This window comes from Coenobita brevimanus, chromosome 57, assembly GCF_032717465.1.
Source record: "Coenobita brevimanus isolate Jiangsu-jjx chromosome 57, ASM3271746v2, whole genome shotgun sequence".
NCBI lineage: Eukaryota > Metazoa > Arthropoda > Malacostraca > Decapoda > Coenobitidae > Coenobita > Coenobita brevimanus.
The window spans coordinates 56,628,088-56,643,943 of NC_137010.1; the positions used below are offsets into that span (position 1 = coordinate 56,628,088).

At 43.1% G+C, this 15,856-nt stretch overlaps 1 protein-coding gene and 1 pseudogene across 1 annotated transcript in view; one reads left to right on the forward strand and one right to left on the reverse strand.

The window, feature by feature from the left end:
- Nucleotides 1-5,845, reverse strand: part of LOC145402032 (uncharacterized) — a 72,298-nt gene extending 66,453 nt beyond the window's left edge. Inside the window, exons 1-2 of the mRNA XM_080274130.1 lie at nucleotides 5,810-5,845; nucleotides 4,443-4,608 (exon numbers count right to left, since the gene is read on the reverse strand). Of these exons, the coding sequence (XP_080130256.1) occupies nucleotides 4,443-4,608; nucleotides 5,810-5,845 (202 nt within the window). The remainder of the gene's footprint in view (nucleotides 1-4,442; nucleotides 4,609-5,809) is intronic.
- On the forward strand, nucleotides 3,547-3,667 carry LOC145402421 (5S ribosomal RNA; annotated as a pseudogene).
- Nucleotides 5,846-15,856: the final 10,011 nt, after the last annotated feature.

Consider the following 15,856-nt stretch of genomic DNA (forward strand, 5'->3'; position numbering starts at 1 on the left):
TGTCTACCGATGACCTTTGGGTGGACTCAAACCTCCGACCCTTCAGCCAGAGCGGAGTGCTCTAACCCACTGAGCCACAGCTGCTGCTTTCAAGGGTATTACAGTATTTTACAAGTTGCCAATATGCAGTTCAGGAATACTACCACCATAAACACATAGTACAGGTGTATTACCTAAGAATGATAATGAACCCTTATAATTCCATTCAGAAATTTATTTTTACAGAAATAATGAATTTAATTGTAATTTCCCAAAAAACCCTACCTTGGATCTTCACTCAGCCAGTCCGTGTAAAAATTCCATGCGTTCGTACATATGTTTCTCTGTCCTTCAACTGCGCATGCGTCTGCTAGGTCTGTTTCACCCACTCACAGGCACTCTTTAGGTCAAGTGATGGTATTCTACCAATCAATTTGAAGAGCAGTCTTCGATTCCTTCTGGGAGGAAAAATAAAATTCTTCTTGCTATGGTTCCCAAACAAAGACATGATCTGTGTCTTGGGTGTGAAACTGATTATTTACGCATTAATACACGTTTCCAGTCGGTGGTTTTTGATGCAATTTGAGTGACTTTTGCCTTCGTTTTCTGTCGAAAGTGCTTCATTTCAGCTCCTCTTCCAGTCAAAGTTCATGAGTGGGAAAGAGGTAAAATGGAGCATTTCCAACAAAAATGGAGGTCCTCAAATCTTGTCAAAAAATACCAGAACACTACACTGCACAACCTGGACCACAGTATCCCTGTAAGCATTCCAATGCAGCAGGTTTGGTTAGGTTGGGTTAGGTTAGGTTACGCTAGGTTAGGTTAGGTTAGGCTACGCTAGGTTAGGTTAGGTTAGGTTACGCTAGGTTAGGTTAGATTAGGTCCGCTTGGTTTGGTTATCCGGTTGTGCAGTATAGTTTTCTGGAGATTTTGGACGCGATTGGAGTGATTTTGCCTTCACTTTCTGTCAGTTAGGTTAGGTTAGGTCTGTTTGGTTAGGTTAACTGGTTGTGCAGTATATTTTTCTGGTGATTTCTGATACGATTTGAATGATTTTTGCCTTCGTTTTCTGTCAAAAATGCTTCACGTCACCTCCTTATCAAGTCAAAGTTCATGATTGGAAAGAGGAAAAATGAAGCATTTCTGATAAAAATGAAGGTCAAAATCACTTAAAAATCACATCAAAAACTACCAGAAAAATATACTGCACAACCTTGGGGGTGTAATGGCAGCTTGTAAAAATTTGCCAATATATCATGCATTTATGGTGGTAATATCTCTGATCTGCATATTGGCAACTTCCATGGAAGTGAGCATGGAAGTGAAAAAGTTACTACATGACAGTATTGTGATACCAACTCTAACGTACGGAAGCGAAGCTTGGACGTTGTTGGAAGGACACAAGTCAAGAGTGAGAGCCGTGGAAATGAGTTATTTAAGAGGAGCCTGTGGAGTCACGTGGAGAGACAGGCTGACGAATGAGGATATAAAGGAGCGTTGTGGTGTGGATGTGGATGTGATAGGAAGCGTTATGAGGAACACACTGAGGTGGTTTGGCCATGTGGAGAGGATGGAGGGTCAAAGACTGACGAAGAGAGTGTATGTGAGTGAGGTGGAGGGGGAAAGAGGGAGGGGGAGGCCGAGGATGAGATGGAGAGATGGGGTGGAGAGGTATATGAGAGAGGGGGGTGTGAGTTGGGAGCAGGGGAGTGAAATGGCGGGGGACAGGGCGACTTGGAGGCGATTTGTTTGTGGCCACCCCAAACGGGACTGAGGCGTCTGGCAATAGATAGATAGATAGATCTATTTTCAGCCCATAATAATTCCCGTCAATTTTATTGTGTTCACACTCATCTCTTCAAGTTCATCAACAGTTTCCTTATACTTCCATCGCAAATTGGTTTTAAGGCAGATATAATAATATTTGGGTATCCCCACTCTACTCTCCCCCTTCCGACCCACCTAGGATGACTTGCTGGCTCAACGAAATTTGGTTCAAACTGAGCTCTCAACGCCGGCAATAAGTATGCCAATCACAGCCGTCACCAAATCACCTACAGCCATTCAGAGTTTGCTCTGTTCCCCCCACTACCTCCCACTTTCATTTCAAAATCAGAGTAGATGTGTTTGTCCAGTGTGGCAGGTGTCCCTCTGTTCCTGGCCGCATAAAAGTTGTTTTGAAAACAACAGTTCAAGCATTGAATTTCTTAGGTCCCACAGTGTTTTGCCCCTATCTGTTCAGTGTCCCTATCTGACGAGTAAGGTAAGAGTATGTAAGATTTGAACAGTAGGTTACGTTCTGTTTAGGTTAAGTTAGGTTAGGTTTTAGGTTGGGTTGGGTTTAAGATTAGACCTTCGTATCTTACCCACAAAACCTAGGTTTTCCCGATGGATTTTGGTATGATTCATTCGATTATCACCATTTCACTTGGAAATGACAATTTTCCATGTTTCTCCCCTCCATAAAACCCCTGATTCCCCAGATCCCACATTATTGCAGGGGGATTGAGGGGGGGGATATCAAAATCTGGTTATTTCTGATGGAAATAATGCTCAAAATCGAATGAATCACATAAAAAACCATCACAAAAAAGGTAAATTTTTATAAGTGAACAATATACCCCCCAGGTAGTGAAATATATTTTTCTGGCAGTTTTTGATGCGATTCGAATGTTTTTGACCTTCAGTTTTGTCAGAAATGCCTCATTTCCCCTCTTTGCCAATCATGAACTCTGATTGGGCAAGTAGGTGAAATCATGCAGAAAAAAAAAAAAATGAAGTAAAAAACAACTCAAATCGCATCAAAAACCACCAGAAAAATATACTGCACCACCGGGTAACATAACGGAACAAACGAAACCTAACCAGACAGACGTAACATAACCTCACCAAACGCAGTAAACCTAACCAAATGCAACCCAACATACCTAACCTATTCTAGGGGAATATGTTACGTAACCTCACCAAACACACTAAACTTAACCAAACCTACCCCAACATACCTAACCTATCCTAGGGGAATATGTAACATAACCTCACCAAACACACTGAACCTAACCAAACCTACCCCAATATACCTAACCTATCCTAGGGGAATGCTTACCCTAGAGATACTAATGTCCTGGACGAGGGTCGTCTGGCAATAACGTCGTGGTTCCAGAACCTTTGAATCCAGTGGTTTATGAACAATATAATTTGCCAAGCCAGAAGGTGTGTGTTGTCCAGAAAAGTTCCTTTGTAGTCAGAAACACAAAAATTATACTGTAACCGTTTCTTGGTTTTTGCGTACTTTTAGTACCGACCACAGTACCACTGATGTCTGTCTTTTCTAAATTTACACGGTTCCTGACAGTCTGGGCAATAAACTTCAGAAGGTAATACACCGTGTCTTCTAAAAAACTCAATAGCCTCTTCAGGTTCTGAGTGGAAACGCTTAATCACCCGTAAATAATCAATATCACACCCGGGACACACAGCACGTCTTTCTTCTTCAGAGGCCATAGCGAGAAGGATTTGAATTTTCCATCCAGATTGAATCAAAGAACGTGATTCAAATCCATTGGCTGAATTCCATCACATGCCACGTTGAGTACACCGCTTCCCATCCGATCAGCGAAGTTAAGCAATGTTGGGTCTGGTTAGTACTTGGATGGGTGACCGCCTGGGAACACCAGATGCTGTTGGCATCCCTATGTCAAGTGGGGTTGGTGGAGGATTAGTGCCCCTCCCTGTAAAACAATTAACTCTAAGCCCTTGGCCACCCCATTTGGGATACATGGCATCTGGCAATGGATGGATGGATGGACCTAAAGTAGGCCTATAAGTGGGTGATACAGACCTAAGAAAAACACATGTACGAATGCACGCATTTTTTACCTGGAGTGGCTGAGTGAAGATCCAAGGTAGGGTTTTCTTGGAATTTTAAATTAAATTCATTATCTCTGAAAATATCAATTTCTAAATGGGGTAATGGGGGTTCATTGTGATTCTTAGGGACTATACTATACGTTAATGGTGCTAAAATTCCAAAACTGCATATTGTCCACTTGTAAAATAATACCACAAAAACCTATGTTTCATGGGAAAAAGCAGTATGGGCTGAAAACCGACATTAACCAAAATAATATCCCAATTCCATCACTCTTAGAATTTTAACAAAACCTAAACTCCCTGATGGTATATTTAATCAATCAGTTAGCACTATTCATGCAACAACATTCTTGCTCAATTGAATGGCGCACCTGTCACCGTGTCAAGGGCTGCTCACCTCCTGTCCAGCTGCTGACTGGACTGAGGATCTGTGGTGGCCCCGGTATTATTATACAAGTTGCCAATACGCAGTTCAGGAATTTTAGCACCATTAACGTACAGTATATTCCCTAAGGATCATAATGAACCCCCAGATAAGAATACCTGCAGCTTCTGGTATGTGAAGACTCGAATTACAACTAAGCTGAACTCACCTACAATGTCTGGTATGTGAAGAGTCGGCAGAGTACCAACCTTCAATGTTCTTAGTTTCTTGGGTACTGGCAGGCGTAACAATTCATATTTTAGATTTCTCTCATAATCACCGTCGTTAAAATGTAACTGACAAATTCGTGCACTCTTTGGATTGATGTTTTCACTCTTGCAAAACGAAATCCACTTTCTTCTAAGATCTTTATTTTCAGGAAATCTATGAAAAACTATGCCAATGTGACGTTTATAGGACGAAATACAGCCGAGTACTGCACATTTGGACGGCATGTTCTCCGAGCGGGACAACTCGCAACATAAAGACAATTCGCCGTCAGGACGATTCCCCGTCGTTTATTTAAATATCAATAACATTTACCTAGCGAATATCCTAGTTTTGGGGTTATGACTTACAAAGGTGACAAGTGATCTATTGGTTTTATAACGTGAAATGTGGCATCAAATGGTATGTAGTAAAGGAAAAAATACCGTATAAATATATTGAAATGCGAATCAGGCGATGTACGATAACTTTTTCATCCTTTAACGTTGGGCTGATAACCTTAAGTGAACAACCGATTTACATTAAAATTATACGAGTAATACACAGATGTTACGTGTATATAAATATGTACAACGTTTGAGAATCACAGCCTACTGTATCCAAAAATTACAAAACGCTTCACCAGATGTCAACGCTTGACAGCTTAGAGCCTGAACTTGGACCACCTGAAATATAATCAGCGGCAAGGGGAAGTGTCAAAATTATTTTCGTATAATTTGTTTCAGAACTGATGCAAGGCCTTGACGGACATACTAGGCAGCTCACATATCTATGCCCATGGGACAATGGCTGTGAAAAATAAATATAAAAGACAGTCCCCTGCGAGGAAAACCTATAACTCTACTTTAAATTAAGAGGAAAAACTGAGGTAGAACAGGCATAGTTTAGGACCTGACATGGAAATTTTATTGGTGGGGGATGAGAACAGTGTACTATAAAAGCTAAATCTAGAAAAAAAAAAAAAAAAGTCATGAAAGTAACACTGACCGAATTCATGTTATTCCACCCTTTAACCCATTCTTATTTAAAACTGCTTTTAATTATCACTCATTATTCCTTGAGACGATGGTGCTCTTACAGAACGTAATGTTTCCAGTGCATACCACGGGTTAATTACCCAATGGTCCTGCATCACATGAGGCTCTGCCACCACCCTCAAGGGTCAGTGATGCAGTGTGTGTCCCTGGTCAGGCCATGGTAAAAACTCCCAGATATTTTACCATGGGTACTACTATGCTTTAGCTATTTTACCATGGGTCGGGCTACGTGTCGTGACGTCACAGGCGAGGGAAGAACCAATAATCTTACCTTGTGATGCACGTTGGTGATCCATTGGCACGGCATCATAATTCAGTTTCCTTACAGTTTTCGGTACTGGCCGGCCTAGCATTTCATAAACCATGTGTCTTGCATAGTCACTTCGCTTAAAATGTAAACTGCAAACTCTTGCAAACTTTGGATTGATATTTTCTCGTTTGCATGCAGCAATCCACTTATTTTTCAATATTTCATCCCTCGGGAAGCGATGCAACATAATATTTCTTTCCCGTTTGTAATAATTTGAATTGCAACCACGCACCGCACAATATGACATTCTGTAGCGAAGACCTGGCTGGCCTGTACACCTGGTCGTCTCGCGAAGGTAGTGTCAATAATTTCGTGGAGCAACTATCCACTCACCACCGTTGTACTCAAGGACTCAACTGGCCCTGGCTGGGTTTCGTGCTAGTCGACGTCACTCCGATGCTCCGCCCCCCGCGCCAGCTTGGAGCCGTTTTACAAGTGATCCGACTTGGTTTAGTCGAAAATGTCACGCCTTGTTTCTCAAGAGCTGTAGCTCAGCCACAGTGTAATACACATTACACTGTGAGCTCAGCCATACCTCTCCCCACGCCAGTGTTGCCAAATCAGTTGCCACACTTTTAGATGGGAATCATCGTACCGGCTCTTCAAAATTATCGTTTATTCGTTAGAATTATCGTACATAATTAAATTCATTCATCTATCTATTGCCAGAAGCCTTAATCCCGTAAGGGGTGGCCACAAACAAGTCTCCTCCATGTCGCAGTCTCCTGTCATTTCACTGCCCTGCTCCCAGCTCACACCCCCCTCTCATATACCTCTCCACTCCATACCTCCATCTCATCCTTGGCCTCCCCCTCCCTCTACCCCTTCTCCACCTCACTCACATACACTCTCCTCATTAGTCTCTCACTCCATCCTCTCCACATGGCCAAACCATTCACTCACTAATCTGGAGCATCTTAAAATTGTCGCCAATACCTTGGTGTTTTAACTGAAAACGTACCCATTACAATTATTTTCATCAGTCCCGTAAGTTTTTAAGGTACTGATGTTTATTTTGGTGTATATTTAATCATTTTATTTTGTATCAGAATTAGGTTATACCATGAAAATCTCATGATAATATTATAATATAATCATCTATCTATCTATCTATAGCCCGATGCCCTAATCCCGCAAAGGGTGGCTGCAGACAAAACGCCTCCAAGTCGCTGTCACCCACCATTTGACTACCCTCCCCCCAGCTCACCCCTGCCTCCCTCATATACCTCTCAACTTCATCCCTCCACCTCATTCTCGGTCTGCCCCTCCCTCTCCCTCCATCCACCTCAACTACATACACCCTCTTAGTCAGTCTTTCATTCTCCATTCTATTCACATGTCCAAACCACCTCAGCGTATTTCTCCTAATCTTCTCAACCACATCCACATCCACCCCACAACGTTCATTCACTTTTTCATTCGTCAACCTGTCCCTCCATGTCACTCCACATGCTTCTCTCACGTAACTCAATTCCACTGCTCTCACTCTTGACCTGCTACCCTCTTGCAAGGTCCACGCCTCGCTTCCATACGTCAGGGTAGGGATCACAATACTATCATGCAGTGACTTCTTAACTTCCATTCTCACCTCCCTATTTCTCATCACTGCTTTCAGTGAACCAACAACCTTCCTTCCCTGCTGTACCCTTTCACGCACTTCATCCCCCAAAGTTCCATCCTTACTCATCACACTACCCACGTACTTGAATACACTCACATTCTCCATATCCTCACCATCGAACCTCACTGCACATTCCGTGACTTCATTCCTCTCAAACGCCATAACTTTACTCTTGTTTACATTAACTTTCAGATTCCTCCTCTTACACACTGTCCCAAATTCATTCACCAAACCTTGCAACTCCCATTCATCTTCACTCAACAATACTGTATCATCAGCAAACAGCAACACCGGAATCTTCCAAATCTCACCCTCATTCATTAGAGCTACCCCCACATCCACTGCCCTACTTTGCACCTCCTTTACAACCCCATCTATGTATATATTAAACAGCCTTGGAGACATCACACAACCCTGTTTCAGTCCCACATTCAGATCAAAGAACTCACTCAGTTCACCATCCACTCTCACCGTAGCCCTAGCTCCCTCGTACATACTCTTCACAACACTCAACAATTTCCCCTCCACTCCATATACTCTTAATACCTTCCACATACCTTGCCTATCTATTCTGTCATAAGGTTTCTCCAAGTCCATGAAGGCAGCATACACTTTCCTTCCCTTCTCTAGATACTTCCCCACTAAACATCTTAGAACAAATATCTGATCTACACACCCTTTTCTCTTCCTAAATCCCTCTTGTTCTTCTCCAACTAGCTCCTCTGTCATATGCCTAACCCTATCAATGAGTATTCTATCATATATTTTACCAGTCACACTAAATATTCTATCATATATTTTACCAGTCACACTAAATAGGCAGATACCCCTATGGTTACCACATACTTCTCTCTCCCCTTTTCCTTTGTATAAAGGAACAATTATACCTGATTTCCAGTCCTCTGGAACCCTTCCCTCTTCCCAAGCCAATCTACACAACTTCCATATCCACTCCACAACAATCTCACCCCCATACCTAAGCATTTCACCACTAACTCCATCAATTCCTGGGGCCTTTCCCAACTTAATCTTCCTCCACTACTTCCGCCCTACTGATCTCTTCCTCCCTCCTCTCATCTCTTCTTCTCCCAGCCATTCCCCAACCACTTATACTCGCACTGCTCTCACTCTCTACACTCAACAAAGCCCCAAAGTGCTCCTTCCATCTCCTCAATTTCTCTCCCTTCTCCACCAACAATCTATTATTCCTATCTTTCACTCCCCTACTATTTCCCCTTTCACACTGCCTTACTTTCTTTACCTCTTTCCAAAAGAATTTCTTACTCTCCCTCCATTTCACACTCAGATTCTTCCCAAACTCTTCATCCACTTTCTTCTTACTCTCCTTCACCAGTCTCTTAACCTCCCTTCTCCTGCTCACATATACCTCTCTCTTCTCTCTCTCATCTTTTCCCCTACCTCTACTCGCTAACCATTCACTATACGCCTACTTCTTTTGTTCCACAGCTCGTTTCACCTCATCATTCCACCATGCTGTCCCTTGCACACTCTTGCATCTCCTCCTCACTCCACAAACCGCCTCACACGCTGCGCTTATCTCTTCCGTGAATATCTTACATACATCTTCCACCCCTTCCATCTGCTCTTGCTCATACCTTCCCAATCATTCTTCCACTATGCTCTTATACTCTGTCATTTTCTCACTATCTTGCAATTTCTCCACTCTTCTCACAGGAGCTGCTTCCTCTTGTCTTCCCCTTCGTCTCCTCAACCACTTTCTTTGCAGCTTTACCTTGGCCATCACTAAGTGATGGTCCGAGACTCCATTTCCCCACCCTCTCCACACTCTTGCAATCAAACCCTTGTCTTCTCATTCGTTCATCCACACACACGTAGTCTATCATTGCCTTTCATTCAACAAGTTCAACTTCCATCTTCCTCATTAATCTCCATGTATACCGGTGGATCATCCTATGACGAAAGTAGGTGTTGGCTATTGCCAACCCCTTACCAGCACAGATGTCCACCAAAGCACTACCATTCCCATCTACTTCAGCTGGCACACCCCACTGACCAACCATTCGTACATTCCCAACTTTGCCATTCATGTCTCCAATCAACAGCACTCTCTTGCTCCTCTCAAACTTGTCCATACATGCTTCTACTCTCGCCCAAAACTCATCTTTCACTCTTGCCACTCGATCCTCTGTCGGAGCATACGCACATACAATCACCCACGCTTGTATACCTACTTTCATCCTCACCCATACAATCCTTGCACCCACTGTTTCATACTCTCTTATATTCTCCTTCCACTTCTTGCTTATCATCAGACATACTCCCTCTCTTGCCCTCTCATTCTCATTGACTTCCGCACATAAACCTAAACCATATTCCCTTTCTCTCACCCTTTCACCTTTCCATTTAGTTTCACTCAATCCACATATAGCCACTTTTGCACCCTCAAGCACCTGAACAATCTCACTCTCTTTCACTTCATCATTCACTCCTCTCACATTCCATGTTCCCACCCTAAGAATGTCCTTTGTCCGTTCCTTAGTCGTCAACGTATGCTCCGTCCGGGTCCAAGGCGCTTTATTCGCTTTGTTAGTTAGTTCTTTTTACGGGGTGGGGCACTAACCCACCAACAACTCTTTTAGTCGCCTCGTACGACAAGCAGGGATACTGGGGGAGTATTCTTGAAACCCCCCTACACCCAGGGTATAATATAATCATATCATTCATTACAAAAATAATGTTATACGAAATACCCTTTGTGCCAATCTAGAAAATCAGTCTAACTAGCAGCAGAATGCAGTCCACAGAACCTAAATAGATAACTCATAGAAATGTGCTTCCTCTTGCAGATGATAACTCAGCAAGACCATAAAAGAAGTACTTTCAGTGATCACCATTATATTAGCCCCTAAGATTACTCATCTGTCAAATTGTGGGACAACTGTGCATGATTAGCTATGCATGCCACAAAATTTACTGCCATGCTAGCTCTCAATCCAAAATTATCGTACAAACCGTACGATAATTGAAAATTGTATCGAACAACATACCAGAGGCAATATTATCATACAGGTACGATAATTATCGTACGTGTAGCAACACTGTCAAATGCTTCAGACAAAATTCCGCTAAACAAGCAATCGATTTCCGCCAAAATTACTCAATATCCGCTAGATTCCCCCTCCCCCCAATTTAATAACATTATTATTGCAAAATTGTGCTATGCGAGGACTCACCTTTACATCACAGAAAATTACGGATGTCATTCATTTCTTCACTCCTAGCTGAGGAAGATGTGCCTTGTTGGTTTGACTCTGAATATACTTGCACAGTGTTGATCTTGCTACATACATCCCTTAGGTGTTCATAGCTGTAACAGCATTTCTCTGTTCTTTTCAAGCCAGAACGAACACAAATTACCGTATTTACGGTTTCTGTGTGCAGTCTGTTTTCAAGTTTGGCCTTTACTAAGCTTGACTCGGACACTCTATGCCTTGACTGAGTAGCGTCGTCCTAGAAACTCGAACGGCCAAACCCCACCGCGGCACGGCAATAACACACGTCCACTTGAGATTTTCAGTTCAAAATTCGTTTTTTAATCGAAATAAGCTAAAATATATAGCAAAGTATCTATTGATATTTTTATTAATTTTCATATTAAATGTGTATTGGTCATTTAAGCTATTAGGCCTGCTGTGATAATTTTTGTAATGTCGGTAGAAAATTATTCCTCCAGAAAATTCAGCCAGCCGCTAGATGATATATTTTGCCGCAAATATAGAATACTCTTGATCTAGCGACTTTTCCGCTGATTTGGCAACATTGTCCCACGCTTTGCGTCCGCTATGGCTAACAGACGCAAGACATTGGATACTGTTGAGATGAATATACACTTATATCCTAAGGCTACTAATACCAAGTCGGTTCACTTTCCGTCTGTGCGCAGGGAGGCGTGGCTTGTGTGACGTCAGCTGGCTTAAGTAACAGAAAATGTATAAAAGGGCAGACTCATATTAAACATTTATGATAAGGGAAACAAAGAAGGGGAAGAAGTGCAGACTCGTTTAACCCTATAATACAGTAGGTTCCCTCACACCCCTACTCCTTCCCTCACAGATTTCAGTCCCTTACCTCACTTCTCCGAACTGAAAATGTGTCATGGTCTGATGAGTGGAGCAAGCATACACTCACCGGCATGGTCAGGAGTCAAATGAACACTGGGGTTTCATGCCAGAGCCAGTCGACATCACTACGATGCTCCGCCCCCTGAACGAGCTTGGAGCTGTTTTAGAAGGAAGTGATCCGACTTGGTATTAGTAGACTTAGCTTTTATCAATTCAAACTCGTTTGAAAACATACCCAGGATGATGTAGTACCAATAAAAATTAATGAGGACAGCTATGAGTGACGCCAGAATATATTTCAGTCGTCAGCAGAGAGGCAGAAGCAAGTTAATCATTGACTAAATATGCAACTTACAATATAAAAAGCCTACGCTATAGAATGAAAATAGACCCTGAGAGTTCCCCGTGAAAATTAATTAGTATAGCATTCATCAATTATATTTAAAGAATGACGGGGAATCATCCAGGGTGCGAATTGTCCTGACGAGGAATCGTTTATATTTTGTCCAGAATCAACTGCACCATTCATCCCTTGGCTCATGAAACAATACTGCCTGTTTAATGCGAGTCTGTACTCATTTATTCACTGTAACTGATGCAGGCGTATATTCAATTCCATACAACCGTTTTTAAGGAATTCTTTACTAAACGGGCACAGCGATTTGTTAAAACAAACTCACGATCTCAATGTAACTTTTTCATATGCAACACAGTTAACTGTTGAATTGTGACTGCAAGAAGTGATTGAATAGACAAAGCATAGCTACCTAATTTGGGGTAGTTTACTGACATCTTGCCTGAAGAGCTCAGTCGTCGTGTTTCAGTACGTTAAAGTGACGACTTCCTTGTGATGCCTCCATGGAGTTCATTATAAAGACTGCTATGCATGTACTCGATTTTGTGTTCTAGAACTTTCATTTACATAGCAAATGTGACCTTAGACAAGCCACGGAACTTTACCTTGAGACTCTCCACAGTTTAGAATGGAAGGACTCATTTACATTTTGAGTTCTACCTTTCAAGCATCTCTCAAGATGATCATTCTTTGTCAAGTCAAAGCAGATGGTCAAGAAGTGTTTCCTTTCATAAGCTATAAGATTGTGTGGATGCACTTTCGTGTTCTTGTGTCTGGGTGTTTCTCCTAAGGCACTGAATTTATTGTAGAAACACCAGAAATCCTTCCCTAAACTTGCTGAGGGGCACATCTCATGCCTGGGATTCTCATCTGTACTGGTAAGATGGTAATAAGTAGCAAGAATCGAATCCCGTAGTTCCAGCACAACAGCTCCATTTTTTACCCACCTTCTCGCTGTGTCACCATAATAATCAGTCATTTTAAGAATCACATTTTCTGCTAGTCTTCCAGCACCTCCAAGTGTTGTCCTCATCTGCATTATTCCAGACTTCCTCTTCACAGGCTCACTCATTTTCTATTTCGGTTCACGATGTCTTGTTCCCATCCTCTTAGAGCCGTGGTTTAGGCATTCTTCCTTTACAACAGGGTACTTTTCCCCATAGGGGCCTTTTCCATCATTAAGACTCTTCACAGCCACATAAGCAGATGAGTCTCCATCACCAGCAAAAATATCACATCTTAATTTCTTTTCCAGGGACCTGCTCTACAACACTTTAGCTTCACTAGCCTCCATTTTTCCTGAAGCTTCTGCAAAAGTCTTTTCACAACTCTGCCTTGTTTTCCATGCATTATACTTGGTAGTTATTTTGGGATCCTTCTTCACCATATTTTCCCAGTACTTGCATGATGCACAGTATTTGGAAAATAAAACTCCATCCAGTACAAATCCACTATGCACCTCCACGACTACTCCAGTGCCACTATGCACCTCCACGACTACTCCAGTGCCACTATGCACCTCCACGACTACTCTAGAGAATTGTGCCCTCTAGACATCCAAGTTCCATAAAACAATATCTCAACATTCACAATACCATCTTCATCTTGATATATATTCAGCTATTCTCTGTAATAGTCAAATACAGCCTGGGCTACTGTACAAGCTCACTAATTTGCTTATACTGTATTTAATATCACAATTTCTCAATTCTTTTCTGATACCTTTCGTAAGTATTCAGATTTATTACAGGTAGTCCTGTTGCTGTGGCCATGTCCTGAAAACCACGAAGTCCAAGGTCAAACTGCATTTTGAAATACACTGAAGATAAAGTATTTACACTCACTGAATTTCTGTCTATGTATCTATCTATTGCCAGACGCCTCAATCCCATTTGGGGTGGCCACAAACAAATCGCCTCCACGTCGACCTGTCCCCTGCCATTTCACTGCCCTGCTCCCAACTCACACCCCCCTCTCTCATATACCTCTCCACCCCATCCCTCCATCTCATCCTCAGCCTCCCCCTCCCTCTTCCCCCCTCCACCTCACTCACATACACTCTCTTCGTCAGTCTTTCACCCTCCATCCTCTCCACATGGCCAAACCACCTCAGTGTGTTCCTTATAACGCTTCCTATCACATCCACATCACAACGCTCCTTTATATCCTCTTTCGTCAGCCTGTCTCTCCATGTGACTCCATAGGCTCCTCTTAAATAACTCATTTCCACTGCTCTCACTCTTGACTTGTGTCCTTCCAACAACGTCCAAGCTTCACTTTCATACGTTAGATTTGGTATCACAATACTGTCATGTAGTAACTTTTTCACTTCCATGCTCACTTCCCTGTTTCTTATCACTGCTTTCAAAGAACCAGCAACCTTTCTTCCCTGCTGTACCCTTTCAAGCACTTCACCCTCCAAACCTCCATCCTTACTCATCACACTACCCAAGTACTTAAACGTACTCACATTTTCCAATTCCACACCATCCAACCTCACTGTACATTCACTGACTTCACCTCTCTCAAAGACCATCCCTTTACTCTTCCCTACAGTCACCTTTAGATTCCGTTTCTTACACACTCTCCCAAACTCATCCACCAAGCCTTGCAGCTCCCCTTCGTCTTCACTCAACAACACAGTATCATCTGCAAACAACAGTACAGGGAGTTTCCAAACACTATCCTCTCTCACCAGGGCCACTTCAACATCCACTACCCTACCTTGTATCTCTTTTATTACCCCATCCATGTACAGATTGAACAACCATGGTGACATGACACATCCCTGTTTCAACCCAACCATTAAAGAGAAAAATTCGCTTAGTTCACCATCCACACGCACTGCAGCCTTAGCACCATCCATCATGCATACTCTTCACAGCATTCAACAACTTCCCATCTACTCCATATACTCTTAATACTTTCCACAATCCTTGTCTATCCACCCTGTCATATCTATCTATCTATCTATCTATTGCCAGATGCCTCAATCCCGTTTGGGGTGGCCACAAACAAATCGCCTCCAAGTCGCCCTGTCCCCCGCCATTTCACTGCCCTGCTCCCAACTCACACCCCCCTCTCTCATATACCTCTCCACCCCATCCCTCCATCTCATCCTCGGCCTCCCCCTCCCTCTTCCCCCCTCCACCTCACTCATATACACTCACTTCGTCAATCTTTCACCCTCCATCCTCTCCACATGGCCCTGTCATATGCTTTCTCCAAATCCATGAAAGCCGCATACAACTTCTTTCCCTTCTCTAGAAACTTTTCCACTAAAGATCTAAGAATGAATATCTGATCTACACAACCTCTTCCCTTCCTAAAGCCTCCCTGTTCTTCTCCAACTAATTTCTCTGTTCTTTCTCTAACTCTGTCAATAAGTATCCTACCATACACTTTTCCTGTTATACTAAGAAGACAAATGTCCCTATGATTACCACACAATTCTTTTTCCCTTTTTCCTTTGTACAAGGGAATAATTATACCTGACTTCCAATCCTCTGGGACTCTACCTTCCTCCTAGGCAATTGTCCATACCGGGAAGGGAACGGCCACCGTACGTCCCTCAGCTACTTCCTGTAGGGCAGGCACAGCCACGGTAACGGCCATCGTCCGTACTAGGGAAGGAACGGCCACCGTACTTCCTTCTGCTGCTACCCCAGAGGGCTGTGGAGTCGCAACAACGGCCATCATCCATGTTCGGGAAGGGACGGCCATTGTACACCCTTCGTCCACAGCTCTCGGGGTTTCCCTGGAGGGGAAGGTCCCTTGTGCGGCCCGCTCTCCACCTGCGTGCTGCGTGGGACGCCCTTCCCTCTCTCCCTCCAGGTGTGGTTCCCTAGATGTGCTGCCATTCCAGGAGTGGTGGCGAAGTCCTGTTGCTGAAGGCGAGGTCCACGCCCTGCACCCACCCCCTGGACGAT